This window comes from Myotis lucifugus, unplaced genomic scaffold (genome assembly GCF_000147115.1).
Source record: "Myotis lucifugus unplaced genomic scaffold, Myoluc2.0 scaffold_10, whole genome shotgun sequence".
Lineage (NCBI taxonomy): Eukaryota > Metazoa > Chordata > Mammalia > Chiroptera > Vespertilionidae > Myotis > Myotis lucifugus.
In genome coordinates this window covers 3,680,391-3,693,755 of record NW_005871058.1, presented here as the reverse complement: position 1 = coordinate 3,693,755, position 13,365 = coordinate 3,680,391, and the positions used below count along the sequence as shown (strand labels likewise).

At 40.9% G+C, this 13,365-nt stretch overlaps 1 protein-coding gene across 23 annotated transcripts in view; it reads right to left on the bottom strand.

Moving 5' to 3' along the window:
- Positions 1-13,365, bottom strand: part of ANKS1B (ankyrin repeat and sterile alpha motif domain containing 1B) — a 787,939-nt gene that overhangs the window by 273,529 nt on the left and 501,045 nt on the right. For 22 of the 23 annotated variants that reach the window (XM_014451548.2, XM_006084103.3, XM_023749887.1 and 19 more), the window contains one exon: positions 1,654-1,752. In XM_014451548.2, coding sequence (XP_014307034.1) covers positions 1,654-1,752 — 99 coding nt within the window. Of the gene's footprint in view, positions 1-1,653; positions 1,789-13,365 lie in introns of those variants that run through there. The other variant, XM_023749905.1, reaches the window with a different exon arrangement.

The window sequence follows — 13,365 nt, the reverse complement described above, 5'->3', positions numbered from 1 at the left end:
GACAGATTAGAATCTAGTGTAGTCCAGTCAGAGGCAGTTGGTTTGAACTAGGGTGATAATTACCAAGGTGGAAAGAAGCAGCTCCACTTTAGGGAAAATTTCACAAAGGAAGTGATATGGAACAATGTGAACTGAACTTCAAATGATGGGCAGCACTATGACAAGGGGAGAGTCATTCATTGATTTACTGAGTGCCTACCATGGTCTGGGCACTGGTCTAGGTGTTGTGGGCATAGCAGTGCAGAAGCTCTTGTTGACAATAAGGAGAAAACTTGCCGAGTAATATTTTAAGTAAAGATTCAAAAGTAGTGAGGTGAACAATACACTTAAAGAATTACTTCTAGAATTAGTTCTAAGGATGCTTTATTTTTTTTCCTCTTAGTGGAGAAAATTGTATGATTAACCTTCTTTGTATGCTTGACTCTCCTTGAATTTGCAAAAGTGTTAAGTTTCTATCAGTAGCAACTCAGTTTATTGTCAGTTGGCAAATATCATCAGATCCCTTCCTTAGAAACAATGGTTAATATATATCTTTCCCATCCTGCTACCCTGCCTCAAATTCCCCCATCCTACCCCTGCCCCCAATTTTTTCCCAGCTGGATGACTCAACTTCAATTTCCCCTCCTACTTCCTATCGTGTACTCCTCTAGAATGAGGTGACCTAGAGCATTCTAGTCATGTCTGTTCCCCAGAGCTTAGAGAATAAATTCCAAATTCCTTAGCCTGCACCAACTGACCCAACTACCTTTTCTGCTTTATCTGACTCCACTCTCCTATTGTTTTAATCACACTGGATTTTTTCTTTCTTTTTAAAAAATATTTTTCTAATTGTGATGAAAAGAAATAACCAAACTTTGTTCAAATAACAAAGACATAACAAAATTAACCACCTTAACCATTTTTTTTTAGTGTATAGTTTAGGGGCATTAAGTACATTCACATTGTTGTGCAAATCCCATCGGATTCTAAATCATACAGTGTCACTATTCCCCTAACACTCTGGCAGTTTGTTGCTTGGACCATACCTGGGTTCCTCTGGCTTCTGAAATGCCGTTTCCTTTCATTACCAATTAACATACTATCTATCTTGAAGACCAATGCTCAGATCCTACCTCTTGCTTTAGGCTCCTATGAAACCTTATCTGGACACAGAAGGTCAACTCTGTTGCTAGGTAACATACTAATTACAAAATGCATCTGGACTGGAAAGATTTATACATGAACTATACATACCTTATGGGGATGTGATGCTTTGGACTTTGCCAAATGATGACTCTTGTAATTAGGCAGGTCCCTTGTCCCTGGAGACTAAGCCTTTGGAGCTGTTATAGGAGATATTGCCTCTTATGGGGCATGAGGCTTCTAATCCAGGAACATCCCTATATCCATCCAATATTGATCTTATCTTCTTGTACTTGAGGGGCCTAGGCGGATGTTTATACTGATATAAGGACTCTCACAGATGAGAAACTCTGATGCTGCTCTGTTAGCCAGTGGTGTTTCCTGTATTGCATCCTTGTAGGTAAGTCTAAAGACCTGCTTTGGGGAGTTGCATCAATCTGTGGAAATGTCCTAATTACTGACACCCCTTGCACATCTGGACTTAAACCACTGGGATTGTACTTAGAGTGAGGGTAATAAAGCATGGCTTACCTTGGGGAGGAGCTGGATTGCCTGTAGAATTCTCTGTCTGTGCCCAGAATTAAGGATCCCAATTTCCAATAAATCCTGATCTTCCATAACATTGCTTCCCTGAAACAAAACCAAGTTGTAAGTTAAGTCAGGCATTTTTATTATGGGTAAATAATGATTTATTTAGTACAGAGACAAATAACCAACATATGATCTGAATTTTATAGATAAAACATAGTCATGTTTCTATGAGGGTAGGATTAGAGGGAGTCACTCATGTTGAAAGTTCTGGGAAAACTTCCTTCCCCTCACCAATACTCTCATGATTTACTATTTCTGGTTGGATTATCTGCACTGGCGACTCATTCCTTTGACTTAAAACTTTGTCCCCCTAAAAATGTAAATGCTTCTAGGGAGCAGTGCCATTTAGAACCATCCATGACTTATACCTTGATATGAATGAATCAGTTTTGTTTTTCCCCCAGGAAAACAGATTTTGTGAGGAGAGCTGATGGAAAAATTGCATAGACGAGGTTAAAAGTGAGAGTTAATCTTAAAATAGTGACTGCAAGACACCTGGTCAAGATGTGGGGCTAGAACAGCCGTGGGCAAACTACGGCCCGTGGGCCGGATCCGGCCCATTTGAAATGAATAAAACTAAAAAAAAAAAAAAAAAAAAAAGACGGTACCCTTTTATGTAATGATGTTTACTTTGAATTTATATTAGTTCACACAAACACTCCATCCATGCTTTTGTTCCGGCCCTCCGGCCCTCCAGTTTAAGAACCCATTGTGGCCCTCGAGTCAAAAAGTTTGCCTACCCCTGGGCTAGAACAATGAGTAAGACGCAGGTCCCTACCCACAATTGTCATTATTCCTTCTAGTGCAGTGATGGAAACACACTGTTCAAAGGCAGTCAGAGTGAGGTAAATGTGCTATAATGGTGACATGGTCTTGGGAGCCCAGAGGGGATCAAGCGTATGTTTTCAGAGGAAATGATGTCTAATGGCTAAAAAGAAGAATGAGTAATGTCTTGTGGCTAAAAAGAATAGTGTCCTTGGAAGCACTGAGTTCTGGGGTAAGTTGAAGAGAGGAGCAAAAGGTAAGACTGCAAAGGCAAGCAGAGGCCAGACATACAGACATTGCATGGCATGCTATGGAATTCAGACTTCATCCTGCCCATAATGGGGATCCCTGGGCAAATTTTTAAGGAGTTACATGATGTGATCCCAAACTTAGAAAGATCAATTTGGTTTTTGTGGCTGGGCCTCTGTTTCTTTACCTATAACATGACGAAGTTGAGCTCCACCGCCTTCAAGGACCGATCTAGTCCTGAAGTTCTTTGATTTCAATGATGTTTTAAACCTCTAATTAATATACACACACTTGTTTTTTGGGTTTGTAAGCTAAATTGAGGAATCTATAGGAGAGTTCAAGAATTCAGATCGCTACATTTCTGGACAAATCAAACTCTGTCCTCTTAATGTGTAATATGAAAACTTTTATGAATAGAAGTTATAGAATACCCATTTATGGAGAGCAATGGGTATTGATGAAATTGAAAGCAAAAGAGGATGAATTGGAAAGGGAAACCCTGGGGCCTGGGGCCCAGGAGGAGGCCACTTTAGTTGTTCTAAAGATTGGGATTAGACTGTGGGACATAGAAAGAAAGAAGGGGACTTGAAAACTATCAAGAAGTTTGACTTGGCAAGTGAATGCATGGAATGATGCAGAAATGCAGAATACACACTGGTTCCAGGCTTGGGCAAGAGGGGTGATTCATGATGCCTTTCGTTGAGATAATAAAGGAGAAGGGGCCATTCCAGTGTGTGAAAAGTGAGACTAATGTCTTTCCCTGGACAGGACAGCATAGATTGATGTAAACAATTTCATATCGGACTACATTATAAATGGAGAAATGACTGGTCTTAGAAAGATGAAAGCCATTAGAATGGTGCCATAGCTAGGGATTTAAGACGGGCATCCAATGGACAAAAACATTCTACCTACTCCTAGTACCATCCCTATGCTTGAGCTGCTCTGGTGCTCTTGGATGAGGCATAACGATGCAGGTCTGATAATGAAAAGCCTAATGAAAAACAAATAAAGCCAGTCTTGGCAATGTGCCATAGGAAACATTGCTCTCAAGAAATTACTCAGTGCACACAATAGAGGATGGCTAAGAATATAAATGACTTCATTTTGAAAAAGTGCTATTATTTTCAGAAATGGACTAGTGTGTCACAAGCGGGATGCATGATACCATTCACATTTGACTTCTACTCTTTGAGGGGTTTTCCAAAAGGAGTTTCCCAGCTCTTAAAAAACAAACAAACAAACAAACAAACAAACAAATAAACACACAAAAAAACATTGGCTTTCTATGTATTAGACCATTACTAGGTTTTCCATGGACTAAATTACCAGCCTACAACTTCAGCTCAGAAAATATAGAACCTAGTTTCTTTGTACAAACACAAAACACACCAGGATCCCTTAGCCTGAATTAGCTACTATCTATATGTAATCCTGAAAACTTGATTTTAGTATTTGAATACTGAAATGCTTTGAAGAATTGAAACTTTAAAGACCACCTTTCTTCCTCTAACCTACCAATATACCATCTTCCCTATTTTCTTTTTTTTTTTGTTAATCCTCATCTAAGGATATTTTTCCATTGATTTTTAGAGAGAGTGATAGGGAGGGGCAGAGACAGAGAGAGAGAAACATCAACATAAAAGAGACACATCATTTGGTTGCCTCCCACATGTGCCCTGAGGGTTGAGCCTGCAACCACAAGGTACATGCCCTTGACTGGGAATCTACTGGAGACCCTGTAGTCCATGAGCCAACACTCTATCCACTGAGCCAAACCGGCTAGGGTTCATCTTCCTATTTTCAGTAAGGAAAGAAACTTTGGGGAGAATTGAAAGGAAGTTAGACTTCTCCTTGGGTCAAATTTCCTAGCAGGCAGGATAATGACTAAGAATTTTTGAAAAATGAGTGAAAATTATGGGGAGCACAGTGCAAATAGTAAAAATGTGTCCAGAGGGAAATGGTACTAATTGTAGAAATGTGAAGAGAAAGGTTCGCTGTCCCCAGTGACGCATGCAGTTAGAAATTTTCCATTTTCTTTCTTATTGTAATACACAGGAGTACAAAAATATCTCGGTGCATCATCTAGCCAGTCTTTTTTTCAAAACAGCACCAGGCTTGGAGTCTAAAGATGTGGGTTTGAGTCTTGTCTGGGTAAACTTGGCTAAGTCATATATTATTTCCAGGTCTCTGGTCCTTGCCCATTAAAATGAAGCACTTTAACAAATATCCATTCAGTTCTAAAGTGCTATGATTTCAGTCAAGTCCAACTTTTGATTAGTATTATCTATATATATAAAAGCCTAAGCGATCGGACAACCGGCCAGTAGTTATGACATACACTGACCACCAGGTGGCACATGCTCAATGCAGGAGCTGTCCCCTGGTGGTCAGTGCGCTCCCACAGTGGGAACGCTGCTCAGCTGACCAATGGGTGCCAGACATCGGGCTCGGGCTCACGGCTGACTGGCGAGCACAGCTGTGGCTGCCCGAGCCTCTTCTGTGGACACTCCCCCTGCGTGCCCCTCCCCCACCTAGACCAGGACTGGGATAGGGACTGGCATCTAGACTCACTGGGTGAGAGCCCGTGGCTGCTTCTCCAGCACTACATGAGGAGAGAGGCTGCCATGACGAGCAGTGGCTGTGTGGCCATGGGCGCGCTGGTATTGCCCTAGGACAGGTGCGCCAAGACAGCAGAGGAGTGGCAGAGAGCCTACTGAGTGGCAGCAGTGGCAGGCACAGCATGTCCAGGATGAGTGGGAGCAGCATGGTGCCCAGCCTGGGCTCAGGCTCCTCCCTCGCCACCTGCCACTTTGCACACTACTTTGTGCTGTGCGGGATCGACACGGACAGTGGGCTGGAGCCTGATGAGCTGGTGGGTAAGGCTGGGCTGCAGCAGCGCGAAGGTCCACTGATCCCTGCAGGCCAGGCCAAGGGACCCAGTGGTGCACAAATCCATGCACCGGGCCTCTAGTTATATATGAGTATAGATTCTATAATTTGAAATGACATTTTATTATTTCAGAATTTATAACTTACACTTACCTTTAAGAAGTAATTATAGAAAAGTGCAAAAATGCATGTGTGTTTTTTTTTGGACAAATTCATCTCAGTGCTAGGACCTTATAAAATTTCTTATGAAAAGAAATGCTAGAATACCTTATTTTTGTAGTGTCATGGATTCTTACAGAATTTCAGAGGGAAATGAAATGTTTTAAGTCTTACAACTAACTATTTCATTTATTCTTGGGTAATAGTCACACCATCAAGGACAATAAATGTTTCCATTTTTCCTAGGAAACTGGAATTTATTCTTACATTACCACTTGCCTTCACTAAATGTTAGAAAACCTCAGCTTAACTCATATTTTTCCTCAATTAAAGCTAAACAAAATTCTAGTTTTTTCCCTCCTCCATCCATTTCTCACATGGCTGCCAGAACAATGGTTTTTCGAGTAGAGCTCTGATATGTCCATCTTCTTCTACTCCACTGCACTCTCTACCTCATCTTCCCAGTACACGTGCTGGCTCTACTTCCTCATCTCCCATTTGCTCCTTAAGCCACTATAATAAGCATTTACCCCCATTAACTCCATAGAATTTCTCTGCCCAATGTTAAGAATGACCTCTCAATTGCCATGTTTAGTTGATGCTTTTCCATTCTGATTTCAGGGATTCATTGGCTATATGTGGTTGCTGGCAACTATATTGGAAATGCATATATAGGACATTTCCATCATCACAGCAAGTTCTATCCAGCTGTGCTTCTCTACAGTTGAAGACATTGAAACTGGCTGAATCCCACAGATGGAGCAAAGGTGGTGATGTTACAGGGAATCAGACAGAGGAAGTCAAAAACACTCAGGCATCATTCTTAGGATATAATTGATGTGCCTCTCAAAGTTCATAGACATTGAATTTAGGATCTCCAGCAGATGCTCTTCTAATATTTCAGTAATGAAAATAAATTAGAAACTGATTCTAATCAGTTTCATTAGTGTTGTTTTATTATGGGGTTAGAAATCTATGCTATTGAAATGACAAGTCTAATTGAGAAATGATTTATTTTCTTAGCACACTACCAGGCATGTTGTACAGGGTGTCTAGGGAATAATAACCAGTAGGTTAAGTTGTTTAGTTAATGACTTACTAGAAGCACCAAGAGCCCAAGGCAGTGTTTTTAGAACAGGTGTTCCTTTACTGACAAGAAAGATCTAATCCAGGGGGCCTTTATTGCTTTCTTAAATTATGGAGTAAACAAACATAATCTAGTATATGTGTACTGAGAGGTGAAAGTTTCTTCTCTGATCATGGGGAGAGTACTTATGTATTAATTTTTTTCAGCCATGATAAACTAACAAGATGACCAAATAAAATGAAAAGGAGTGTTTTGATCTTAGTGATCCATTAGAAATAGAACAACTATTTACTAAAATCATCTCTCAATAATATCTGTGCTGATTGCTTCTGTCGCATAGAACTCCAGCTTGAATACTTTCCTATCTCAACAACTTTAGTACATACATATCATACTCATTTAGAAACCTTCCCTTCACATTGCATCCTATATAATAAAAGCCTAATATGCTAAGTTTCCAACCATTTGTTCGACCAGTCAACCAGTTGCTATGACACGCACTGACCACCAGGGGGCAGACGCTCCAACTGGTAGGTTAGCTTGCTGCTGGAGTCTGGCCAATCGGGAATGGGCGAGAGGGGCCGGACATGCCCTGGAACCTTCCCGTGGTCCCTCCCCAGCCGGCCAACCTCTGGCGGTCGGCCTTGATTAGGACTGGGTGAGACGGACCCCAATCAGCCCTCATTAGCCCCTATCGGGACTGGGCCAGACATGCCTGGGCCAGTGGTTCTCAACCTTCCTAATACCGCGACCCTTTAATACAGTTCCTCATGTTGTGGTGACCCCCAATTTCATTGTTACAAATTGAACATAATTAAAGCATAGTGATTAATCACAAAAACAATATGTAATTATATATGTGTTTTCCGATGGTCTTAGGCGACCCCTGTGAAAGGGTCGTTCGACCCCCAAAGGGGGCACGACCCACAGGTTGAAAACCGCTGCCCTGGACGAATCTGTGCACCAGGCTGGTTTCAGCCCAATCCCCGCAGGCCAGGCCAAGGGACCCCACCTATTACATAAAATGCTAGGGAAACATATTTAAGGACCATGGAGAACTGTTTTCTTCTTAATATAAGCAGGAGTGGGATGTTATTTATTCTCTCTTTTCAGGCCAAGAATGAAAAAAGTCAACAGGGTGCTGTTATTGGAGAAAATTCTTTTGCTCTATACTGAAATAAATTAGATTCTTCTCCACAGTTTGTATGACCTTAAATATGTAAAATAGAATATTTGTATAATCGTATGACCCGAAGATCTTGCAAACTCACACATGTAAAAATGCATATTTTCGTTTATTTTTAATACAAGTTTTCACAGCATAAATGATATGGTGGTATAAAACCAAAGGCATCTCTTGCCTTTGGAAAGTTCACTTTATACCACTTTACTTTTATAAAAGACGTATTTTAGTACCTGTTTTCACTAACCAAAGGAAAAAATCTGAAGAGGCCTTTTGCTTTTAAGAAAAAAGGTGAAAAGTGAAACTAGTGCTCAGTGTTGGTTTTGCAGGGAACCATTATAGAGGCAGCTGCACCCCAACATCCAAGCATGGCCCCCCAAGCTTCTTCCCCTGGAACCACACTCAGCATCTCAGCATCAATGCTCCATAGCTTTGTACTCTGCACATCTGGGCTTTATCTCAAGGATCTTATTTGTCTTTTAAACAAATTTTATTTTTTACTTTATTTTTTAGAGAGAAAGGAAAGGAGGGGGAAGGGAGGGAGAGGAAGGGAGAGAGAGAAAAACATGGCTGTGAGAGAGAAACATTGATTGGTTGTCTCCTGCACACACCCTGACCAGGGACCAAACCCACAACCTGGTTATGTGCCTTGACCGAGAATCAACCGGCGGCCTTTCCGTGCATAGGACAACACTCAACCAACTGAGCCACACTGGCCAGGGATATTTGTCTTTTTAATCCTCACCAAATATATGTTTTTATTTAATTGAGAGAGAGAGAGAGGGGGGGGAGAAACATTGATGTGAAAGAGAAACATTGATCAGTTGCTTCCTGTAAGTGCCTCAACTGGGGATCTAGCCACAACCTAGGCATGTACCCTGACCAGAAATGAACCTGCAACGTTTTGGTGTATGGGACGATGCTCCAACCAGCTGAGCCACTCAGCCAGGGCTTTATCTCAAGTATTTTGTGCATCTGTTGGCAAGATTTGTCAGTATCAGAAAGCTAAAGAGAGCTCATAAGGGTGTTATACTTAATGTAAAACTGGACATAATAAAGCATTTCAATCATGGCAAACAAAATAAAGACATTATGCATGCACTGAATTCTGGGTCAGGGGATGCTAAAAAATTTTCCCATATAAATTAACAATAATTGCTAAACGTTTTATAGGCACGCTCTCCTTTGGATAGCAGGGGAATCCCGCATATACGATTTTCTTGCAGTAACAATGCTACCTCTTAGCTTCTTTAAGGCTGAATCAATTTGCCATCAATTTACAAGTACCCAATGCATGTCTTTATTGCATAATTATGATAACTGCTATTGTGTAAAAACCAGATTTATAATTCCTTTACTTAGTTTATCACACAGAAACATGGGTTACCATAAGATATTAGATAATGTGCTTCTTCCAAATTTAACTCCTTTTGTCACACTAATGAAATGGCAGTGGAAGAAAATTTCATCATATATATATTTTACCTCTCTACATTTGCCCTCTAATTGGACATATTCTGTCTACTGCAATGGAATTTCATGTTCATAACTAAATTTTCATGATGTTAGCTTAAGAAGAAAGCTTTCCAGATTCTTTGGACCACATAGAATATTGTTTCAAGTAAATGTCACATTTAAACAATAAATTAGAGAACTCTTACATATGTAAGTTATATATCTTAATGAATAAATTATATATTAGACTTTTTTGTTGTTACTTCTTGCCCGAGGATATTTTTCTATTGATTTTTAGAGAGAGTGGAAGGGAAGGGGAGAGACAGAAACATCATATAAATTGGTTGCCTCCTGCAAACGCCAGGCACCAAGCCTTCAACAGAGGTACATGCCTTTGACCAGAATTGGACCCAGCATCCTTCAATCTGCAGGCTGACACTCTATCCACTGAACCCAAACTGGCTAGGGCTTGCTTAGACTTTTTTTTTTTTTAAGATTAACATTTAACAGCTAACATGATTACAATGTTATACTTTCATTTATTCCCTTCATTATTTTTCAAGTCTTTTCCCCTTTGAAATATCTGTTCTGAAGCTGGGGATGGGGGGATTGGTGGTTTAAGTAATCAGGTATTTATTTGTTGAAAAGTATTAAGCAAGGTTTGGTGATATAATAAGTTACAACTATGATTCCCTTGAGACATGTATTCATGCAGATTTTAATAGATGTATACTTATAAAAGACTGCAAAGTCATTTATACACTAACTCGTACTGTCTTGGTTAAAAATTTCATAGCTGCAAGAGAGGAAACCTGTTCATTTTTAATTAAGGATGTTAACCCACAAGTCCTACAAGAAGAAAAGCAGATGACAACAGAACTTACTTGTATGCTCTTATTTTTCTCCAGATGCATGCATATGAAAGTATAAAGCTTATGAACACCTAATGTTTTCTTTCAATTTTCACACTTAGAGCAGTTGGTGTAAGTTAGCATAAAATAATTTGCACACTTAGTGAGTTCTCATTCTGTGCCAGGCGCTGTTCTAGGTGCATCAGAAATACAAGTTTATTTAATTCTCACAGCAACTCCATGAGGTAGGTACTTAAGTAACTTGCTTCCATAGATGAATAGAGTCTTTCTCATAACTCTTACCTGACATAGCCTGTAGTGTAGTTAGTGCAGGAGAGAAAAGTTTGAGTAAGAAAATGTGGCTAGACCTAAATCATCTGCATTTTACTTTAGAGCCATATGAAATTCACATTTGAAAGATAGTGTTCCCCCTTCTTTTATGTTTGATTTCACAGCGTTTAAGCAACAATGACTCCCTCTGTATAGAAGAGAATTTGGAAAGCTGTCAGACCCATTCTTCCCTCCTCTGCAACAGTCCTTTCTGTTCACTGAATCATGGAATCAGGGCTGCCAGGAACCTGGGGGGCTTTTCTAGTCTAAACGGTCCCTAACTAACCACAAAGCTTTAACTTCCCTCTCCTTTGAAGCATGCTGTCTAGCCTGGGTGGCACTATTCCCAAAGGGATAGGGCGGATATGAAATGCTTGACATGGTCTTTTCCAGCAACTGAGTCTGAGCAGGGGGTAGGGACAGGATGGGGGACACCTCAGTCCCACTCTTTTAGCTCCCACTGTGCTACATACTGAGTGGGACAGGAGAGCTATTAGAAGAATATGCCAAAAGTGGAGATGAAAGAAAAACAGTGAGCAGCTGTCCTGTGTCCTTTTCCAATCACAAGCTGTGAAGTTCTGAAAAGGAATTTTCCTTGGGTAGGCTGTCCATAATCTTGGCAGGTGTCCGATCTTGTTCCCATCTAATATACTGCACATGTCTCAGGTCTCACAAGAGAGAAGTGAGCAGTGATTAGGTTAGTTTGGACACCCTGCTCTTCTTTAAAAATAAAATTTACCTGGCCAGCATGGCTCAGTGGTTGAGCATTGACCTATGAACCAGGAGGTCACGGTTCTATTCCCAGTCAGGGCACATGCGAGGATTGTGGGCTCTATCCCAATGTGGAGTGTGCAGGAGGCAGCCGATTAATGATTCTCTTTCATCATTGATATTTTTGTCTCCCTCTCCCTTTCTCTCTGAAATAAATAAAAATATTTTTAAAAATAAAAATGACATTTATTGGGGTGGTATTGGTTAATAAAAACATACATATTTCGAGTGTACAACTCAATAAAACATCATCTGCACACTGCATCGTTAAGTCTCTTTCCATCCCCATTTATCTCCCCTTTGCCCACTTCCAACCCCCACACCTTTCCCTCTGGCTATCACCATAGTGTTGTTCATGTTTATGTGACACCTGCTCTTAACACAGCGGTTCTCAACCTGTGGGTTGCGACCCCTTTGGCGGTCGAACGACCCTTTCACAGGGGTCGCCTAAGAACGTCCTGTATATCAAATATTTACATTACGATTCATAACAGTAGCAACATTACAGTTATGAAATAGCAACGAAAATAATTTTATGGTTGGGTCACAACACGAGGAACTGTATTTAAAGGGCCAGAAGGTTGAGAACCACTGTCTTCACAGAAGAGGATCATGGCACCTTTTTGTTTTAAACAGGCTCCTCTTGCACGTGACCTCTCACAGGTGATACAGATCTCCAAAAGGAAGGGCTCCTCTTGGGAGAAGCCAGAAGAACTTGCTCCTGGGTATGACCAACACAGCTACACACCATGAAGCGGGAAAGAGAGCCTACCATGATGAACTACCAGCCATAAGGCCTGTACTGAGTACCAGCCACTTTGTTCATCTTATTCATAGGCCTTTCTATGATTTCATAAAATAAGTAATGGCATCTTCATTTTGTAGACAAGGAAACCGAGTCTCTGAGCTGAGAAACGATGGACCTGGGGTCTGTGTCTTCTCCTGATAGGCGTTGATGCTCATGTCTCCTTCACTACAGAAGGAGGACCAGTGTTCTGGAGGGGCACTTTCTGGATGGAGTCAATAGATGTGTAACACTGCCAAGAAGTAACTCCCATGACCCTATTTGCACACACAGCCTGGCATATGAATTGACAGACCATTAGGAGTACTAGGCCATAGTTTCTCCAACACAGTTTATTTCAAATAAATTACCTTCTGAAAACATTCAGGAGTTAGCTCTTCCAAAGACATTAGTGTCACCTAGAGCCAAACCTGTTAGGATAAGTGACCCAGAACATTTCTGGCTACAGCATCAAGCAATTGGCCATGTTCTGAGCCAGGACTATGTTGGGAGGTGGAGAATGACAGCATGGCATTGAGCTGGCACTTCTCAGCTCTTCTGTAGAGCCTTGTCCAACTATTTGGAGGACCAACTGGGAAACGAGAGTTCCCAGAGTCAGAGCCATGTTTGGGTGTCTTTCCTTTAGGTCTTTTTCAAAGCCAGGATTTATGATGGGGGATTTGTGAAAATGAATACATAAGATAGAGGATGTCTGGAAATAAATTAAGGACATTTGTGTCCCTAATGTAACATATTCTGAGTCCAAAGAAAAGATGGTCAATTGCAGTCTCTGAGAAGGCTATGGAAGCTGAAGGAGCCTATGATGGTGCAGGTGGATAGGTTAGTCCTCTGGGAACTGGTAGACCATCATAAAGTTGAATCATTAGTCCATCAAAAAAAAAATGGTTGTCCTTGAGAAACAGACACCTTGAGATTTAAGGATGATGGGGTGTCCCAACACCAAGAACTAGATTCAGAAATAACCAAATAAATGTCCCAACACCAAGAACTAGATTCAGAAATAACCAAATAAACGTAACAGGAGAGGAGCAAAGAGGAAGAGAAAGGCAGGGAGGGAAGGAAGGAGAGAGAGAAACTGTTACTTATTAAGGATGAAGGTGATTAT